The following is an 18,801-nucleotide window of genomic DNA, read 5'->3' as shown; positions in this document are numbered from 1 at the left end:
AGCTAGCGTAGAATCAGCTACTATCCCTGCTCCGAGGAGTGTCAGGCAACGTAGTGGTAGTAACATCAGTTGTCCCTCTACATTAATTTTGCACCCAACCAAGTCACAAAGGGGATTTAGGAAGTTGTTAGAAAAATGCTGTTATAGTAGAAGTGTATATCACTTCCCCAGGTGCAAGAGAGGTGGGTTAACCATGTTAGTTTGAAGTCAAAGGGAAGATAGGTCAGGGTGGCACCTAGAGACTGACAGGTCTAGAATGGCATAATGCTTCATAGGCAACAGCCTACTTTCTCAGATACTGGGGCTCCATCACTATTGTCTGTGAAAGCTCTCTGAACCAGTTAGTCTCTAAGGTCATGTCATGAGTTAGTCTCTAAGTTCATGCCAGTCATACCTCTTTGAATCAGTTAGTCTCCAAGGTGCCATCCTGTCCTACTTTTTGTGTTACTTCCCAAACTGTTTCTGCTGTTAATAAGATTCCTCCACTGTATCTTTAGGGAGTATGGGCAAGCCTTAAAATAGCTTCTCCAGGTTTTTGAAAGTGTATAGAAATCTCAGTTCTAGCATGGAATGCTGTGTTTACCTGTAGATGGTGTCAGTTGTGGCTTGATTTTCAGTGCAAAAACTGAATGGAACAAGTCTGCCACCCTCTTTAACTCGGGACTAGTTCCATTTCTTTCTCTTCACTGGGAAAGGGAAAGAAATAGATCAGTGCTGTTTGTTGCTTTAAGTCATTACACTGGAGAATGTATTCCCAGTGTCTGACTCTTCCCCTGGTCTCTCTCAAGTTGCTTATTCCAGTAGCACACAATAGTGGAAAAGTTGAATCTCCCTTCCCCATCCAGTGAGGACACAACCATGGCTTTGATGATCAGACTGTTGTGTGCATGTACTGGTACAAAAACAACTTGAGCACTAGGTAAACACTTCAGGCTCTTACCTCTTGTAAAACTGTGTGTGTTCTCTGGGAGCATGGATAAAAGTACCTTTTAAGTGGTTTAAAAGAGGAGAGGGGACTGACACTGAGGAATGCATATCAACTCTGGTAACTATTATATCTGCACCATCCCATAGCAATATGAATTTAGATAAATCACTCTAACTTTGACCCTAAATGAAGCAAGCTTGAAATTGCAGTGGTTTGGCTGTGCTTGCACCACTACAGAATCATACAGATGTAACAGTTATCACATAATAGCTTATATTAGTCTCCTTTCTGATATCAGTATAATTGTTACAGTGGTATAATCTGTCTGTACCCAGGTTGTCTATGGTTAGCTTTGAGTAGGACCACAGTGGCCAGTGACCTACCTGAGAGTTGTATTTGCCTATCTGTGTTTATTTGGGAATAAGTTCACTTTTTGTATGGGCAGCAAGGAGGAAGAACCAAAGGAGAAAAGAGATACTGCAGGATTGGAACCACCGATAGCTTTGGCTGAGAGAAGCAAGAGAAGAGCATATGTGTCTTTGAATCAAGATGTGATTTCTGTTTTGATTAAAAGTGGCTTCACCCTCAGTGCAAAGCCTGGAATATCTATTATAGGAAAACAGCCTGAGATTGTCCTCCCTGCTGTCTCTCTAACTGCTTTGGAGATGTTTCTTACAGTACTCTGAGCTGTTCTATCTCTGATTTGATTTTTCTCTTGTCAGTGTTTTCATTCACTTTCAGGGCAAAAATAAATGGGCAAACACTTTTTGCTTAGTAGGGCTGAAACTCTGGCTTATCAAAAGAGGCCATATTATACACACTAGCCCAGGTTGATATTCCTGTGGTAGCTGCAGTTAGTAACTTTTCTTTCACCAATTTGGTGTTGACCACAAGCCCAACTCTCTCTGAATGCCATCCACTGATGGATTAGCGGGCTATAGATAGGGGTGGTTGCGATGCCCCTGGTGGCTGCTCAGCCTGTGCTCTGCCCTCGCTCGTCTGGCTTCCTCCTCTTCATCTCACCTGCCATACCTTGTTCTTAGATCTTTAGAAAGGGAGGCTGCTCCACGGATCCCTGATCTCATGTAGGCATTCAATTGTCTATTTCACTTTAAGGGCTTATAACATGGCTCTGACTGCCCTTTACATCATGCCCATGCATCGCAGGCATTATCAATCATATTGTTCATTAGCCCTCTTGGGCCATGGCCTGAGTCCCTATGACTGGGCCTCCCTGCTTGGGCACTTCACCTACCTGTAGCTTCTAGGTTTGGCTTCTCCACCTGGGCACTTCACCTCTTACAGCTACTCATGAGCACAGGATCTCAGTTTGCACTCTCCACCTGGGCACTTTGCCTCTGCAGACTGCTTCTGGGCACTGTGTACTACCCAATCAGGCTCCTACCTCTTCCCCCTCCTGGGCTTTAGCCCTCTGGCCCTGGTCTCTGGGCTTCTTTTCCCTATCTGTGCCCCTCTCCAGGTTGCCCTATTCATGGTCTCCGGCTTTGCTCCCATGCCTCTGTACCTACTTCTGGGCCTGTTGTAGCCTCCTCCACCCCTAAGTCCCATCCACAAACTTCCAGTGCTCTCAGGACTAGACTACTCAACTAATTCAGGCCCTGAGCTTATATGCTGATAGCCCAGCCCCTTGTCAATCAAGTGACTCCCATGATTGCCACCTGAGCCCTTACTGCAGCCTCATGTCCTCTTAAAGTGACAGATGTGCATTAAGCACTATGTCACAGTGACCATATGTCCAGTTTGGGCAAAACAGTCCCAGATTTCATAAGCCATGTTGGCATCCTGGCTGGTTGGTGAAAATTGTATCAAAAGTCCTGGAATAACAGGGATGTGGGGCAGACTCTGGTAGAGCAGCATGGTGTGCCAGGCAGGTAGGTCAGAGGCTTCTGTGTCAGAGTGAGGCAGGCAGAGTGGTGTGGTGCCCAGCGCAGCCTGGCCCCTGCCTCCAGCTGCTGCTCAGGAAGAGCCAGGCCAGGCACATGCGGGCGAGGTGGGGTCTGCTCCTCAGCAGTGCCTGCCCACTTGCTTGCCGGGTACACCATGCTGCTCTGCTTCCCTGCCAGACTGTGCCCCATGCCCCTGCTTGCCTGTCCCTGCCTCCAGCAGTACTGATGACTTGGGTGTGGGGAGGTGGCAGTGTCCCATATTTCCTTAAACATAATATGGAAATGCTCACTATAGAGAATCTGGTCTCTTGGTGTGCTTTCTTTCACCCTCAGCTTTCACTTGATAACCTGCATTATTTGAAAAGGGCTTTGTGTGCATTGGAGAAATAGTGGGATTCTGCAGGGTACAGCAAAGAGGGGTAAAACTCTGTTTACCAGCTCCCGTCGTTGCTTTGGAAGTTTTATATGCTCCTGCCTCCCTTCCCCTTTCACTAGCAAAATCTTAGTTGAGCATTCTGTATGTTCAGATCTTCTTTTAGCATCAGGTAATGTGGTGGGATTTTGAAAAGCACTTATATGTTGGCCCAGCTCTGCTCCTGTCTGAAGTCAATGGTAATTGACTCAAACTGGGATCAGAGTCCAGGCCAACATGGAAGGCTTTTGAAAATACCAGAAAAATGTTAAGTTCCTGAACTGGCCATTTTTAAGTTGGTATATAGAATTCTTTATTTTCTATAAGAAACCTATGAGCATGGCAGTTTGCTGTCTTTTATTATCAAAACCAAATCGGGTAAGGTGTAGAAGCTGCTGCAGAAACAGCCTCTTCAGAGCAGAGAGATTCTGTTTATCTCTGTTATATAAATAAAGAGAAAAAAAGACACATTTGTCAAAAGTTAAGGTCATCTCTAGAGGTATATTTCTGTATTACAAGCATTAAAGCTTGGACTGGCCTTCATCTGGTATATATTGGCGTATACCGATCAGCTCCAAGGGAATGAGGCTGATTTATATCACTTGAAGGTCTGGCTCTAAAAAGTTATTTTCCAGTAATCTGTCACCTCTGAAAACAGTATTTTGCAGTTGCTGGATACTGTGTCACAAATTATGCCTTTTGTTTCTGGTAGATGGTTATATAACTGTTTCTAGGATGGATACTCAGAATCCTCTCCGTCAATAATTTTTTTTTTATCATGGCGACCTGGCCAGGGGAGAGAACTGATCTTTTCAACTGTTCTTTAAACCTTACATCAAGGTGTAATGTTTCTTTAAAATGCACTGTCCTTAGCTGCAGACATTTTAAGGAATGTAGGGGAAAAGGGATTCCAGAGACACTGGAATCAATCCAGGCTGTTGGCTGTGAATGAGCTTGCTGTGAGTAATGCCAAGTGAAGGAGGAGGAAACAACCTATATAAATACCATTTTTTTTTGTTGAGAGAAATGGCCTTACGTTAACAATTGCCCTGAGTGTCCCTACAAATTCTTGCAGTCTTTGTTATGAGTTTTCCATTGGAATTGCTCATAGCCTTAGTAACTTCCAGGAATAGGTGGTTCAGGGGTTTAAAAAATGCAGCTACTAATAATTTGCCACTGGTATTTAAAGATGAAGAATACCAAGAGTATTCTCTAAACCAGTGGAGCTCAACCTTTTTGCCTGGCGGGCTGGATTGGCAGTGCCCAATCTGTCCATGGGCCGGGTTGAGCCAGTGTTCCTGGTCAGCGCCTGGGTTGGACACAGTGGGCACCATCTGAGTGTGTGTGTGTGTGTGTGTATGTGTGTGTGTGTTGCAGGGGGGGAGAGGAGGGCAGGTTGGCTCCAATTTAGCCTGGCAGGCAAAAGGAGCTTGACTGGGTCCTGTTGAGAGGGAAGGGAGCATGGCCAGGGCTCAGCCTGGCCCTGCAGAGAAGGAAAGGGATGTGGCCTGGTCCTGTGGGGGTTGGGGATAGGAGGGATTATGGCCAGGCCCCAACCTAGCCCTGTGGGGGAAGGGGACATGGTCTGGCTCCAGTTTGGACCCATGGAGAGAGAAAGGAGCATGGCCCGGCCCTGATTCAGAAGCAGGCAGGGGAAAGTGTCCCAGCCCTGCAGAGGAGGGGGTTACAATTTGGGGTTTGGGAATTTGGCAGGGGAGAAGGTGGCCACCACTCTGCCACCAAATTTTGTGACCCATGGGTAGCACCACAGGCTGCATTTCATAGATTTCATAGATTTTCATAGACATTAGGGCTGGGAGGGACCTTGGAAGGTCATCGAGTCCAGCCCCCCACCCAAAGGGCAGGAAGTCAGCTGGGGTCATAGGATCCCAGCAAGATAAGTATCCAATTTGCTCTTGAAGGGGTTCAATGTAGGTGCGTGAACCACTTCTGAAGGCAGGCTGTTCCAGACCTTGGGGGCTCGGACAATAAAGAAATTCTTCCTTATGTCTAGCTTGAAACAGTCTCGCAGTAGTTTATGACCGTTTGACCACATCATCCCTTGGGGCGCTCTGGTGAACAAACGTTCCCCCAGATACTGGTGGCCACCACAGGCCAGGGCTTGAGCACCACTCTATGCCAGTGGTCCCTAACCGGTTGATCATGATGGGCAGGTCAATTGTGGAGCCTCTTTTGGTTGATCCTGGGCTGGGAGGGCTGGACATGTGCATGCATGCACTAGCACACTCCCCTCCCCTCCCTCCTCAGCCCAGCAGGTCAGTCTGTGGGGGAGGGGGGAGGGAAGGGGTGGAGGCCAGATTGAGGCCCCTGCAGTAAGGGATGGATGGTGCCCAGCCAGGAGCAGGGGAGGGTGAGTGGGGCCCCAGCCCGGCCAGGTCATGGGAAGATTGGAGCCCAGGGGAGTCATCCTGGGGGGGGCGCTCCTGCTGCTGGGTGTAACCCAGCAGAGGCCCTTGGGGCACCTGCCCCCCCATTTCTGCACAGGGCACAGGCGACTGCTGCTGGACCTTGAGCCTTGCTGCAGCTGGCCACATATGGGCACAGCTTAGTGCAGCAGCGGGACTCGTGGGGTTGGGCCCTGGCCTGGCTGGGTCTTGGAGTGTCTGGTCATCTAGGGGATCATCAGGGGGCTTTTACTGCTGGACGCAGCCCATCAGAGGCCCCAGAGGGCCTGTGCCCCCTCCCCCCAGCTGTGCTGAGGCCAGAGGTGGGTAATGCTGGGGGCTGCCCACTGCACACCGAGCACAAGTGGGACAGGGGGCCACCATCAGGATGTGTCCAGCAGACCTGGCTGGGCTGGGGTGGGGCCTGACACCACATAAATTTCTGCTGAACTGAGTAATCAAACCGGAGTTAAAAATTCCTATTTTTCCTGTTAGTGGTACATAGCCATCATGATAATAGGTCTGATCCTGTAGTCACATATACATAGGAATAAGGGTCAGTCTGTATGTTATCTAACTATATAGTCAGGAACTCTTGTTGGACTACATTCTGAGTTATAGTCAGGAAAGTGCCTCACTAGCAGATTTGTTAACTGAGATTCAGAACTGGCAAAGCACATGTTTAGCCCTACCCCTGTCTAGTAGGGGTTATAATTTTTTCAGTACATGAGAAAGAGAGAGGAATCACAGTTTGACTGCAGTATCCTACCTTCAGTTTTTAGCTTAAAGTGTTGAGAAACTGAACAAATGCCTGTGGTGTCACAAGATGACAAAATGTGACATCTTATGGTGCTGTGTTCACTGTTGCTTCTCAGATTGTAACAGAATATAAGAAGACAGGTGACAATTATATCTGTATTGAATGATACCTAATAACAAGTTACAAATTCAGCTGTAGTATCCATGTGCTCCTATAGCAATACAAGTCTAGTAAAGCCATTGCAACTTCAGTCCTGTTTCATTCAGGAATAATGATCCAGCTCACTTTTACCACTATAGAGGCATGAAGAAAAGCTAACCTATTTAACAATTTCTTTGCCTCCATTTTTCTGAGCAGGGACTGGATCACCCCCCTCACTGGAACCCCCATAGGACCCAGGGGAGACGTACCCAGGGGTAGGGTCAGTGAGGACCTAGTCAGGAAACTTTTGGAGGGACTGGATGTATTTAAATCAGCCGGTCCTGATGATCTCCACCCCAAAGTACTGAGGGAACTAGCAGAGGTCATTGCGGGACCCCTGGCATGGCTTTACGAGCACTCGTGGCGCTCTGGTGTGGTGCCAGAGGACTGGAAAAGGGCCAATGTGGTTCCCATTTTCAAAAAATGGAGGAAGGAGGACCCAGGAAACTATAGGCCAGTCAGTCTTACCTCAATCCTGCGTAAGCTTTTTGAGAGAATTATCCTGGCGCATATCTACGAGGGGCCAGCAGGGGAGGTTATGCTTAGGGGCAACCAACACGGGTTCATTAGAGGCAGGTCCTGTCAGACCAGCCTGGTGGCCTTCTATGACCAGGTCACCAAATCCTTAGATGCAGGGGTAGCAGTGGACATACAGTCTTTCTGGACTATAGGAAGGCCTTTGACACTGTCTCTCACCCCGTTCTCATTAAAAAACTGAGGACTGTGGTGTCGACACCTACACAGTCAAATGGGTCGCCAACTGGCTGGAGGGCCACACCCAGAGAGTGGTGGTGGATGGGATTTTTTTGACCTGGAGGGATGTGGGCAGTGGGGTTCCCCAGGGCTCGGGCCGTGGGCCCGCACTGTTCAACATCTTCATAAGTGACTAAGACGAGGGGGTAAATAGCACCCTGTTCAACTTCGCAGATGACACTAAGATGTGGGGAGAAGTGGGCACGCTAGAAGGGAGGATAGGCTGCAATTGGACCTAGACAGGTTACAGGGGTGGGCGGATGAGAATAAGATGTGATTCAACACTGACAAGTGCAAGGTGATGCACCAGGGGAGGAAGAACCAGCACCATACCGACAGACTGGGGAACTCCCTTCTCATCAGTGCAGAGGCAGAAAAGGATCTTGGAGTCATTGTTGATGCCAAGATGAACATGGGCCAGCAGTGTGGGGATGCAGTCAGGAAGGCCAACCGCACCTTGTCATGCATCCACAGATGCATCTCAAGCAGGTCCAGGGAGGTGATCCTCCCCCTCTGTGCAACACTGGTCAGGCCACAGCTGGAGTACTGCAACCAGTTCTGGGCGCTGCACTTCAGGCGGGATGTGGACAACATGGAGAGGGTCCAGAGGAGGGCCACTCGCATGATCAGGGGCAGCAGGGCAGGCCTTACGAGGAGAGGCTACGGGACCTGAATCTGTTCAGCCTCCATAAGAGAAGGCTGAGGGGGATCTAGTGGCCTGGTACAAACTAGTCAGAGGGGACCAGCAGGCACTGGGAGAGTCCCTGTTCCCCGAGCACTGCCAGGAGTGACCAGGGATAACGGTCACAAGCTGGCAAAGGATAGATTAAGGCTAGCTATCCGGAGGTGCTACTTCACGGTCAGGGCGGCTAGGATCTAGAGCCAACTTCCAAGAGAAGTGGTGCTGGCTCCTACCCTGGGGGTCTTTAAGAGGAGGCTAGATGTATGCCTTGCTGGGGTCATTTGACCACACTACTTTTTCCTGCCATGGCAGGGGGTCAGACTTGATGATCTGCTCAGGTCCCTTCCAATCTTACCAACTATGAAACTATGAAGATGTAGTAGTTAGACGATAACAGTGATGGTGTGCTTCTCCCTATCTTTTACTGAAGTGGTTAAAGTCATTTTAAAGAGTTTTGTAGCTGCCCATAGCTTTAAAAATGGGACTGAGACATAAAACTAAATACTAATTCAGCAGATGGATGTGTTAGTGTGAGCAGTCTAATGCAGTGGTTCTTAATCATTTTTTCAACACTTTTTTTTGACTACAGAAAAATAGTAGAGCAACTCTTCTGTTGCAAAGATTCCAGAAAGCCTGAAATGAATGTTTTTAACAGTTAGGGTTCTTATGTGAAATTTCTGGGTGTATGTTGTAAATCATGTTTGCACATCTAACAGAACTATGATTGTGTGGCACCCCATGACACCATTGAAAGGATCTCAAGATATAGGCCAGGGTGCCATTACACACTGATTGAAAATCACTGGTCTACCAATAGGCTCTGAGCCTTGGCTATTATTGGGGGAGATAGGGGCAGTGGTTACAATGATACAAAGTTTGATATAAAAAGCTAAAGAATAGGACTCCTTTATAACTCATATCTGTAAGTTATTTTATTAATGGCTTTCCAAGCATGACAATATTCCATGATTCCTGTTTTGCTTCTTAAAGCACAGTATATCAAAATGTAGTGAAAAGTTTCCAATACAGAGTTTGCAATAAATCTAATGGCTCCATCTTACATTTATAACTAACAGAAATGGAAACTGTTAGCTCCTTTTAACAGAAGAGCTGGATTAAAGTAAAATATGGCCCTTAAAAATGTCAGCCTGATCTCTGTAATAAGTCAAACGTGTCTGTGTTGATTCAAGAGGGAAAGGCCTGTGTAGTATGAGTTGATTCCAAATGAAAGATATCATGTTTAAGATGCTGAGATTGAGAAGTTTTTTTTTCCAGACATTCATAGTGATTTTGCATCCGTGCACTGTTCTCCCTTGTGTTACTGAGTCGGTCTTCATGATGGTGAATTGGTACCGGTTGAATACAAGCCAGTTTACCCATGGCTATGTATTTATAGGGTCTGAAATCTGTATTCACTGTCAAAAGAAGGGGTTGATGGGGAAGAGGGGCTGGAAAATAAAGCAGTAAGCAAAGTATTTCTCCCTAGCACTGTTGAACCTTACTCTACAATTTAGGGACTGGGGAAGATTTGATTTAAGGCAACAAACTAGGACTTGTGAGATATAGATTCAGTTTTTGCCTCTGCCCAAGAATATCTCTCTAATTTTGGTCATGTTAGAGTGATGTTGTAGCTTTGATGGTCCAGGAATTGAGAGATATAAGGATTTTTTAGGATGATATATTTTATTAGACCGACTATATAGTTAGGATAGACTTGAATCTTGGGTATGTCACTTCCCTCTTTGCAGTTTGGATTGCCAACTGTGACATGCAGGTGGTAGTAGTTTCTCTCCTTTACCATTTACCTGTCTTGCCTGTAAACTCTTCAGGGCAGAGGTTGTCTCTTATCAAGCATTTCCACATTTAGGCCCAAAACATGGCAGAGGCCATCAGGTGCAGAGCCATATACGAATTGTATCAGCCAAAGAAACCTTGCTTGGGACTGCCTAGCTTGCATGGTTCTGCTTCTAGGAAAGATAAGGATAAATGAAAAACAGGTATGGCAGATGAGTAGAAAAACCTATAGGGGGGCCTTGAAAACTTTCCCAGTACTGATGTGGTATAAACAAAACGTCAGGTAGCCTAGCAGTGGGAGAGCAGTAGCTGAGTGCTGGTGACCACTTCATCTGGAACTGTTTTTGATTGAAACCGTGCAGTGGTGAGAGAAGCATTTCAGCTGCTCTACACTAATGCTGGGTTCAAAACAATAATGGAAAATTTTCAGGAAAAAAATCCATGGAGACATGGCCACAATGTCAAGTTCCTATCCCAGCTAAAACGGGGGGGTGTAGAACTTTCTCCACAGCACCTTTTTATTGCTGCTGCTGGTTATGTGTAATGGGTAATTTTTAAAACTTGGCAGAACATTTAGACGAGTTGATGACAATGAACTGCTCCATTTAAAACGCTTTGGGAACAATACCCGTTACAACAAACCAGCTATACAACTTGGGGAGCGTGGTATCTATAGACATTTCAGCCCATTTTGCAAACGAAGAAATCATTGATACGAATGTGTTGTGACTTTTTAAAAATAGTTCTGAGTACTTAGTGTCACAGTATCCTTCTATCTAAGAAAAGGTCTCTTTTCTTCTGTAATATGACATGGTACTCAAGTAGTGATTTTCATGTGACTAGTAAATGTTTCGTAAGCAAAAATTATGAATACCCCTACTTTGTTTCCAAAAGTCTTAGAATTATTTTAGAAAATAATGTTTTAAAACCATATTTCAGTCCTTTCAAAAGTATAAACAATATAGTTGTTTGTTAAAAGTTCAGCTTACATATAAGAACTATTTTAAAAATGTTTTGTGCAGGTATACCATATACTATTGATCTATTACTACTATCACTCTTAATTACTATGTTCCAGTACCATTTCTGTTACACAAGAGTGTGCTCTGTTAGCAGTTCAGTTTATACTTTTATATTACTGTTTTAGCAGCATTTTATCTATGTTTTGCATTATAGAAATAAATATTATTCCGCTATAACTACTATGAAAATCCAAGAAAATGTATAACATATTTATCATTCCTTAAGCTATTTTGTTTCAAATATCAAAGGGAATTGCAGATAGTTTTTAATGTTGAATTTATACGTATGGCATCTTGATTAATATGAATCTTAACCTTTCAGTGCTAGATAAGATAATCTAATTGATTTTGAGTCTCAATTGTTTAAACAGTTATGAAAAGAGGAATCATATGCCATATTTTATTGCATGCAACACACACCTGTATATAATACACACCTTGTTTTTGAAAGGCAGAATTAAGAAGAAAAGTTTTTTCCAGGGTTATGGCTGTGTAGAGCAGGGACAGAGCCTAAACTTAAGCTGATTTACCCTCCCTTTCCTGGTTAACTAAAGCTCAAATTCTTGCTGTTGCTGAAGATGGGGGTGTCCATGGGCAGATTAGAATTTTAAAGGGAGCTATAAGGCTAAAAAATAGGAGGAGAGACCAGGGTAGCTAGCAGACAGCAGTATTGCCCTGAGAAAAGTTAGCTTGATTCATGTAACATCAAGACCATTAAAAAGGTGAGACCATCGTTAACAACATGGGAGTGAAGCTCAATGATCCATTAAATCAACTAACTCCCTCAGCTGTTTGAATAGTAATGTAACAACTGCTGCACTGTGGAGCAGAAATCAAAGCAGAGTGCTTCTATCTCGAGTAGAAAATCAGCTTCCCTTCTTAATGCATGCACCCAAATTGGGGTGGGGGAAGGCTAATTTGGGGCAAAACGGTATATGTTCTATGCAAGAAAAAAAGGTATATTTGGGAAGTCTCTGCTCTTTCCTCCTAAAAAACTGGTCTTTGTCAAGGGAGCTCATCTGTGTAACCTCTGTAGAGTTTCATTGTTCCTAACGCTGTTGTCTGATGGCTGGAATTATTTACTGAGGTTTATTTTCAAAGGGGCTTGTTCTCCGATCCTTTGGATGCTTTTTACATTTTTTCTAAATAATAAAAATAATGTAATGTTACAAAGTCTGTGAGTCTGTGGAATAGCCACAGTGGTTACCTAGTTGTCATAAGTGATGAGAAACTTTTGGATATTTAATAACTGAGTGCCACTATACTAGACTCTACAGTTTTGGAAGGGGGCAAGCACTCTACCTCTGGTCTCAGGCTCATTGCCACACCACATGCATGGAGCTGTTCCAGTACCCCATCTTCTTCCATTAGCCCTTACAGAAAAGAGTGAGGTGGGTATACTGTTGAAATTAACTTCTGTGCTGTGTCCATTGTAGGGTGTGCTGGAGAGCTTTCTGGGCACAGCAGTCAGCGGAGCCATCTTTTGCCTTCTTGCTGGTCAGCCACTCACAATTCTGAGCAGCACAGGACCTGTCCTTGTCTTTGAAAGACTTCTATTTAATTTCAGCAAGTAAGTAGATTGGAGGGAAGCAAGGTGGAGGGTGGGAAAGGGCAGGGTTTTCAATGCTAATTGTTAGCGTGGATATGCAATATTAAAGAGCGTGTGGAAATGTACACAGTGATTCAGTGTTTTGTTTGTCCAAGGATGAGATTGCTGTAGAACTTGCTGAGATTTCCAGAGGTTCGTGAATACAATGGATATGAATTGGAATTTTGGCTGCTGAAAATCTCAGCCAGTGTCGAATTTTAGGGGAACCTTTGCCAACCTGTAGTAACCTGGACATAACTGCAGTCAAGGGTATTATTGGTGAGAGTTAATCATACTTAGGGCCCTACCAAATTCACAGTGGAAGTGGCGTGTGCTGCAGCTCCTTTAAAATGCAGGTTCCCCTGTGCGCTCCCCCTCCTGTAGCTGATTGGTGTAGGGGCCCCACTTGCAGCTCATTCCTGATTGGCAGGGAAGCAAAAACCGTGGTTTTAAACATGATACTGTTTCTGTCTCCCTGCTGGTCAGCAGCAATCAGCAGGGCCACTGGGGCCCCTCAGCCAATCAGCAGTGGGAAGGCAAAAACAGCGCCATGTTTAAAACTGTGCTTTTCACTTCCCTGCCAATCAGGAACGAGCTGTAAGTAGAGCTCCTCCTCCAATCTGTGGTGGGGACTGCACGGGGAAACCTGCAAGATTCAAAGAGCTGCAGCGCACACCACTTCTGCTGTGAATTAGGTAGGGCCTTGATCATACTGCAGCACATGAGGAGGAGCAGATTCTCTCATAGGAAATAAAGGCATAATCCCATTGTCAGTGGGTTTAGTGACTAATGTCCCACTGACTTTAGCGGCAGGAAGATACTACCTTAAAGCCATTCTCATTTGAAATACTAGCTAATTACCAATAAAAGGACATGCAGAGATGTCTATAGTTGTAGGTTTGTCACCAGCATGTTCAAGGGACTTAAAAGCTTAACCCCACTTCCACCTGGAAGTGCTTTTGTTTTAATATTTACACTGAAGTAACATCTAGTACAACAGAGCCCTGCTTGGTTGTGTTCTTTTCCAGTAAAGGAATACAAGTACCAGGACACCTTGGAGGTTACTGTTCTAAAATAAGATTTATTATCGATTTGCCCAGTTGTACTGCGGACATTTTTAGATGCAGTATAAAATGTTGTGCTTTGGAAGAAAGAACACAAAATTAACACTTTCTAGTCTCACAACAGAGAGAAAACTTGCAATATTACATGTTGGATTTCAAAGCACAAAGGGAAGAACTTTTGAATGTAAAGCATAATGGATTCTCTGTCAAAGCATTTGACTGTAATATGGAACAGTTGTTTAACTGCTTGTAGCTATATATAGAAAAGGCCTATTAGATTATTGACCCAAACTTGGCTGTGGATTGCAATAAGACAGAAGAGTATACTAATATGTTAGGTTGTATAACTGTGTTTCTTTTTTCATCATCTGAAATGTTATAGGGAAATTAATCTTTTGTGAGGGATCTGTAATCTGAGTTGATAATTCTGATTCCTTAAGTGATTTTATTTGAGATGTTCTAATGTGACTATGTCTGTCTCTTCCTTAGACCACTTAGAAAATGTTAGACATGCATAATATGCATTTGTACACTCTCCATTTTTGCAATTTTGTATCACTTACATTTTGAAGGGGTATAATTTAATTTGATTTCTTCCTTTACCTGACTGCATTTCAAATTGTTGTAGCTGTGTGAAAAAATGGTGGGGCACATTTTTACAGGGGGCCTTAGAGCACTTGCCAACCTTAGCATCTTGGGGTGTCTATACTTGAGCGTGGAGGCTGCTCCGACATGCTGTAATTACCGTGCGTTGGAACAGATTGAATTAATAGTCTGCTGGAGCATGGTAATTACTGTGCTCCAGCCAGCCTCCTAATCTCATGTATCAGCATCCTTGTGCTTCGAAGTGGCAGTGGGTGTGCTTTAAAGCTTATCAAATGAGCATTAGATAAAGCACCCCCACCGTCATTTTGAAGCATGGGGACTCTGATGCACAAGATGCTCTGGGTGCTTTAATTAAAGCCACTCTAATTAAAGTGCATTCCCCCTCAGTCCCAGAGTACGTGTATGGATAGCCTTGGTGTCACAGTTTGGATAGCGTGTTATCATTTTGTTGTTAGCTTTGGAGCACATATGGTCACTCACTCTTCTCTGGCCTCTCTGCACTAGAATCATATACATTTCAGCACACTGAGGAGGAGTTCAGTGTGGAGCAGAGTAGTGCCCATTAAGCCACCTCTTAAATTATTTATTATGTTCTGCACAAACCTTAATGCTGTATTAGAATAGAAAGTCATACTGAAGTAGGGATTTCATTTGTTTCCATAACAGAAACAATCTTGTATTCACTAAACTTCATAATCAGCAGGGATCCTGGTTTTCCCTGATTAAAAAATAACAAACTGTTTGATAAAAAAACCCCCAAATCCATAATTTAAATTAAAGACCCCCCACAGGTCCTCCCCCAGTGCTGCTGGTGCCCCTCACTCCCTCCACAACCCCCCCCGCCAGCCCTGCTTGTGCCCCTCATTCCCCAACAGCAGCCCATCAGCCGTACTCATAGTTTCATAGTTCATAGTTAGTAGGGTCGGAAGGGACTTGAGCAGATCATCAAGTCTGACCCCCTGCCATGGGCAGGAAAGGATGCTGGGGTCAAATGACCCTGGCTAGGTGATTATCTACCCTCCTTTTGAAGACCCCCAGGGTAAGAGCGAGCACCACTTCGCTTGGAAGTTGGTTCCAGATCCTAGCCGCCCTGACTGTGAAGTAGTGTCTCCTGATATCCAGCCTGAATCTGCCCTCTGTTAGCTTATGGCCATTGTTCCTTGCTGGTAGTGCTTGGGGGAACAGGGACTCTCCCATTCCCTGCTGGTCTCCCTTGGCCAGTTTATAGACAGCCACCAGATCCCCCCTCAGCTTCCTCTTGTGGAGGCTGAACAGGTTCAGGTCCTGTAGCCTCTCGTTGAAGGGCCTGCCCTGCTGCCCCGATCATGCGAGTGTCCCTCCTCTGGACCCTCTTGATGCTATCCACATCCCTTCTGAAGTGTGGTGCCCAGAACTGGATGCAGTACTCCAGCTGCGGCCTGAGCAGTGTGGCATAGAGGGGGAGGATCACCTCTTTGGCCCTGCTCGTGATGCATCTGTGGATGCATGACAAGGTGCGGTTAGCCTTTCTGACTGTGTCCCCACGTTGGCAACCCATGTTCATCTTTGAGTCAATAATGACTCCAAGATCCTTTTCTGCCTCTGTGCTCGTGAGAGGAGAGTTTCCCAGCCTGTAGGTATGTTGCTGGTTCTTCCTGCCCAGGTGCAGTACCTTGCACTTGTCAGTGTTGAAACCCATCCTGTTCTCATGCGCCCACCCCTGTAACCTGTCCAGACACTTGTGCCCCTCACTCACTCCACAACCTCCCCTCCCCCGGCCCTACTGGTGCCTCTCACTCCCCCATAGCAGCTCCCCCGCCCTACTGGTGCCTCTCAGTCACCCCACAGCCCCCTGGCCCTGTTCATGCCCCTCACTCCACTCCCCCTATTCCCCACAGCTCCCACAGCCTTGTTGGTGCCCCTCGCCCACCACCCACAGTCCCTGCTTCCCCAGCCCTGCAGGAGAAGGCCCCGAGCTGCCAGGGCTATGTACATGGGTCCGTAGCCCTCTGCCCCTGTTCTCCCCTGCTGCCTACTGTGAGCTCAGGCGGGGTGGCTCCCCACCACTGCATGCACTCCCAGGGGATAGGGGGAACCTGCACCCCCCAGATCTGTATGGGGGGGCAGGTGCAAGCTGCAGGCAGTGTGCTGGGTGGTACCCGCTGGGCTGTGGAGGCCCCAGAGGAGGGAAGCAGTGAGGAATGAGTAGTGGTGAGCAGCTTCTCTGTGCAGGCTCGCTGTTCCCTACCACCCTGCTTCTTTCCCTTGGGGCCTCTGTGGCCCGGTGGGTGCCACCTGGCACGGCAGGGAGCACTGGAGCCAAGTGGAGAAGCTGGTTGCCCTGCATTGCTCTGTGATGCGCCTTCTGGGCGCTGCACCCCTGAAAGCAGTGACAAGTACAGGAGACGTGCCACTAGGATGGCGGGGGTGGAGCTCACATCAGCAAGGAGATCACTGCACAGCCATGCTGTCCCCAGCTGCACCGGGTCATGCCCACTGGTCTGCGGAGACCCCAGGGAAGGGAAGCAGGGTGGGAGCCTGCACCTGCAGCCTGTGCTTGCCCTGCATAGAGATCTGGGGGATGCAGGTCCTCCTGCCCCCTGGGAGTGCACGCGGCAGCAGGGAGCTGGCCTTCCACCTCTCCCAGATGAGCCACCCATGGCCCCATCCTGCTCCCCACTGAGGCCCTGCAGCTGCACATTATGGCTCCTGTCCCCAAGCCCCTCTCAGCAGGGCAGCAGCACCAGCCCTGCCCATCCTCCCTTCCTACAGGGACCTCAATCCCCCTCTCCTCCATTTACCTGCTGGGGCTGCTCTGCAAGTTGCCTGGGACCATGTGCATGTCCCTTGTCTCAACACCTTCCTCCTGCTCCCTCCCAGCTCCCTGCAGGCTGGAACTCTGCCAGCCTGCAGGGAGCTCATTGCAAAATGGCAAAATCCTCAGGTTTTTCTTGTAGAATGAGAATCTGTGTTTGCCTCTGGTAAAAGGTAAAATCTGCAGTTTTCTCCATTTTTCCATGGGAAGTGGAAAACCTGGATCCTTGATAATCAGCCCATCTTATGAGGGAAGGAGTATTCCAGGCTGAGGCCTGGGAGCTTCTGCCTCCTGCTGCCTGAGTTCTTTTGTGCCCCCATGCTGTACCAAAATACCAAATAGTTTTCTATTTTTTTTCCCCAATAAAGTAAACACTCCTTTGTGAAGTGGCCATGAGTAAAGAAAGCACTTAAAAATGGAGTTGCCTGGTAGCTTAGTGCCCACTTGCTTCATAGCCTCCTTTTGAATGGGAGAGAATTCTTTGGTCCCCTGGGAATTTGTTGCTTCTGTCTTGCCCTCAGCCCAACCTCTGATAAGCAGAGACTGAGGAAATTAATCTTATGGCTCATCTCTTCTTCTTCTGGGAGGTAACAGGAGAGGTGTGAGTGAGTTTAATAAAATGGAATAGGTGGAGGAAGAAACCTGGAAGCTTCCTGGCCTGGGAAGATAAGTTACAGATGAGAAGGAAAGCCAACCTTTTCTTAATATTCCATGATGTAACTCTGTTACAGAAGGACTGCACAAGGTATAACAACGTGTTTCTAGCCGGGACAATTTGATCCAAATTAGATTAGCAAAAGGAATAAAATATTCCTCTTATTTTTCCCCTGCAGCAGAGATGGGTTTCAAACCCACTGGCATTACAGCCTTTTTGAGTGCAGCAGTGAGTTTTATTTATAGCAAGGGGCGTTGCAATATGGCAAATGCAGTCAAGTACTGTGATTTTTTTTTTTTTTTAGTAATTCATTTGTGCAGTTCTTCATACTCTTGAGACCCTCCTCCATTTTGGGACCAAAATAAGGAAAAATTCCATTTGCCCATTTACAGAAAATTCATTGAATTAATAAAAGTGTGGGAAAAAGTATCTTTGTCCAGTGGTTCTGAGTACTAGAGGATGTATGGTGCTGGAGTGCCATGTACAGGTGCACCAAAGGCATTACAGCAATGCGAGGCCATTTGAAGAGCATTTTCAAGCCATTGCACTATATCCCTCAAATAGTGTTGCAAGCCATTTACTAGGGTCTATGTTAGGAGAGAATGTTCTCAGTGTTCACATGCAAAGTCGCAGTCACTTTCATGCTTTGTCTTCAGCATTCTTGGGACAGTGGTGTCAAGGAGATAAATCCAATGTTTAACACTAGAAGCTGCTTCCAGTGAGTGTAGAGCCTAAAAGGAACTTATTATTGATGACCAATGGGTCATTTTCATAGAGTAGAGAGGGGGCCTAGAGAGATGCTTCACTGCAACCTAGTAATTTCCTCCTCCCATGTTCATGTCTGAGAGTGTTGTCCTATGATGCTCCCATGTTCTGGATTGTTAGGGTTGTGAACTATCTGTGCAGTTAGACCTGCATTCCTGAGCTCTTCTTTTTTTTTTGAGCTCTTCTCTGTGCATCTCTGCCAGAGGCACATGCCAAGCTGCCATCTCCTGCTTTCCCCACTTCCTCTCCAGGCCACAGCTTTCAGTAGTTAATACCCTTTTGATCCATGGCTTGTTCTTGGAAAAGTCAGTCTGTTAGCCCTGTTAGAGCAGGGAGGTAGGCATTTCCCAAATATCATATTTACTCAAATAGAAGACAGCTCTGATTATAAGATGATCCCCAATAATTAGACTATTTGTTATAATTTTCCAGGTATAGAATCTAATTATTGGAGGTTTGCCTTGA

General features: G+C 46.1%; 1 protein-coding gene across 3 annotated transcripts in view; it reads left to right on the top strand.

Moving 5' to 3' along the window:
• Window positions 1-18,801, top strand: part of SLC4A4 (solute carrier family 4 member 4) — a 312,036-nt gene that overhangs the window by 222,992 nt on the left and 70,243 nt on the right. For all 3 annotated transcript variants that reach the window (XM_090031969.1, XM_090031970.1, XM_090031968.1), the window contains exon 13: window positions 12,301-12,434. In XM_090031969.1, the coding sequence (XP_089888095.1) occupies window positions 12,301-12,434 (134 nt within the window). The remainder of the gene's footprint in view (window positions 1-12,300; window positions 12,435-18,801) is intronic.

Source organism: Crocodylus siamensis, chromosome 2 (genome assembly GCF_052110815.1).
Source record: "Crocodylus siamensis isolate JL-2025a chromosome 2, ASM5211081v1, whole genome shotgun sequence".
Classification (NCBI taxonomy): Eukaryota; Metazoa; Chordata; order Crocodylia; family Crocodylidae; genus Crocodylus; species Crocodylus siamensis.
This window is presented reverse-complemented; position numbering and strand designations above follow the sequence as displayed.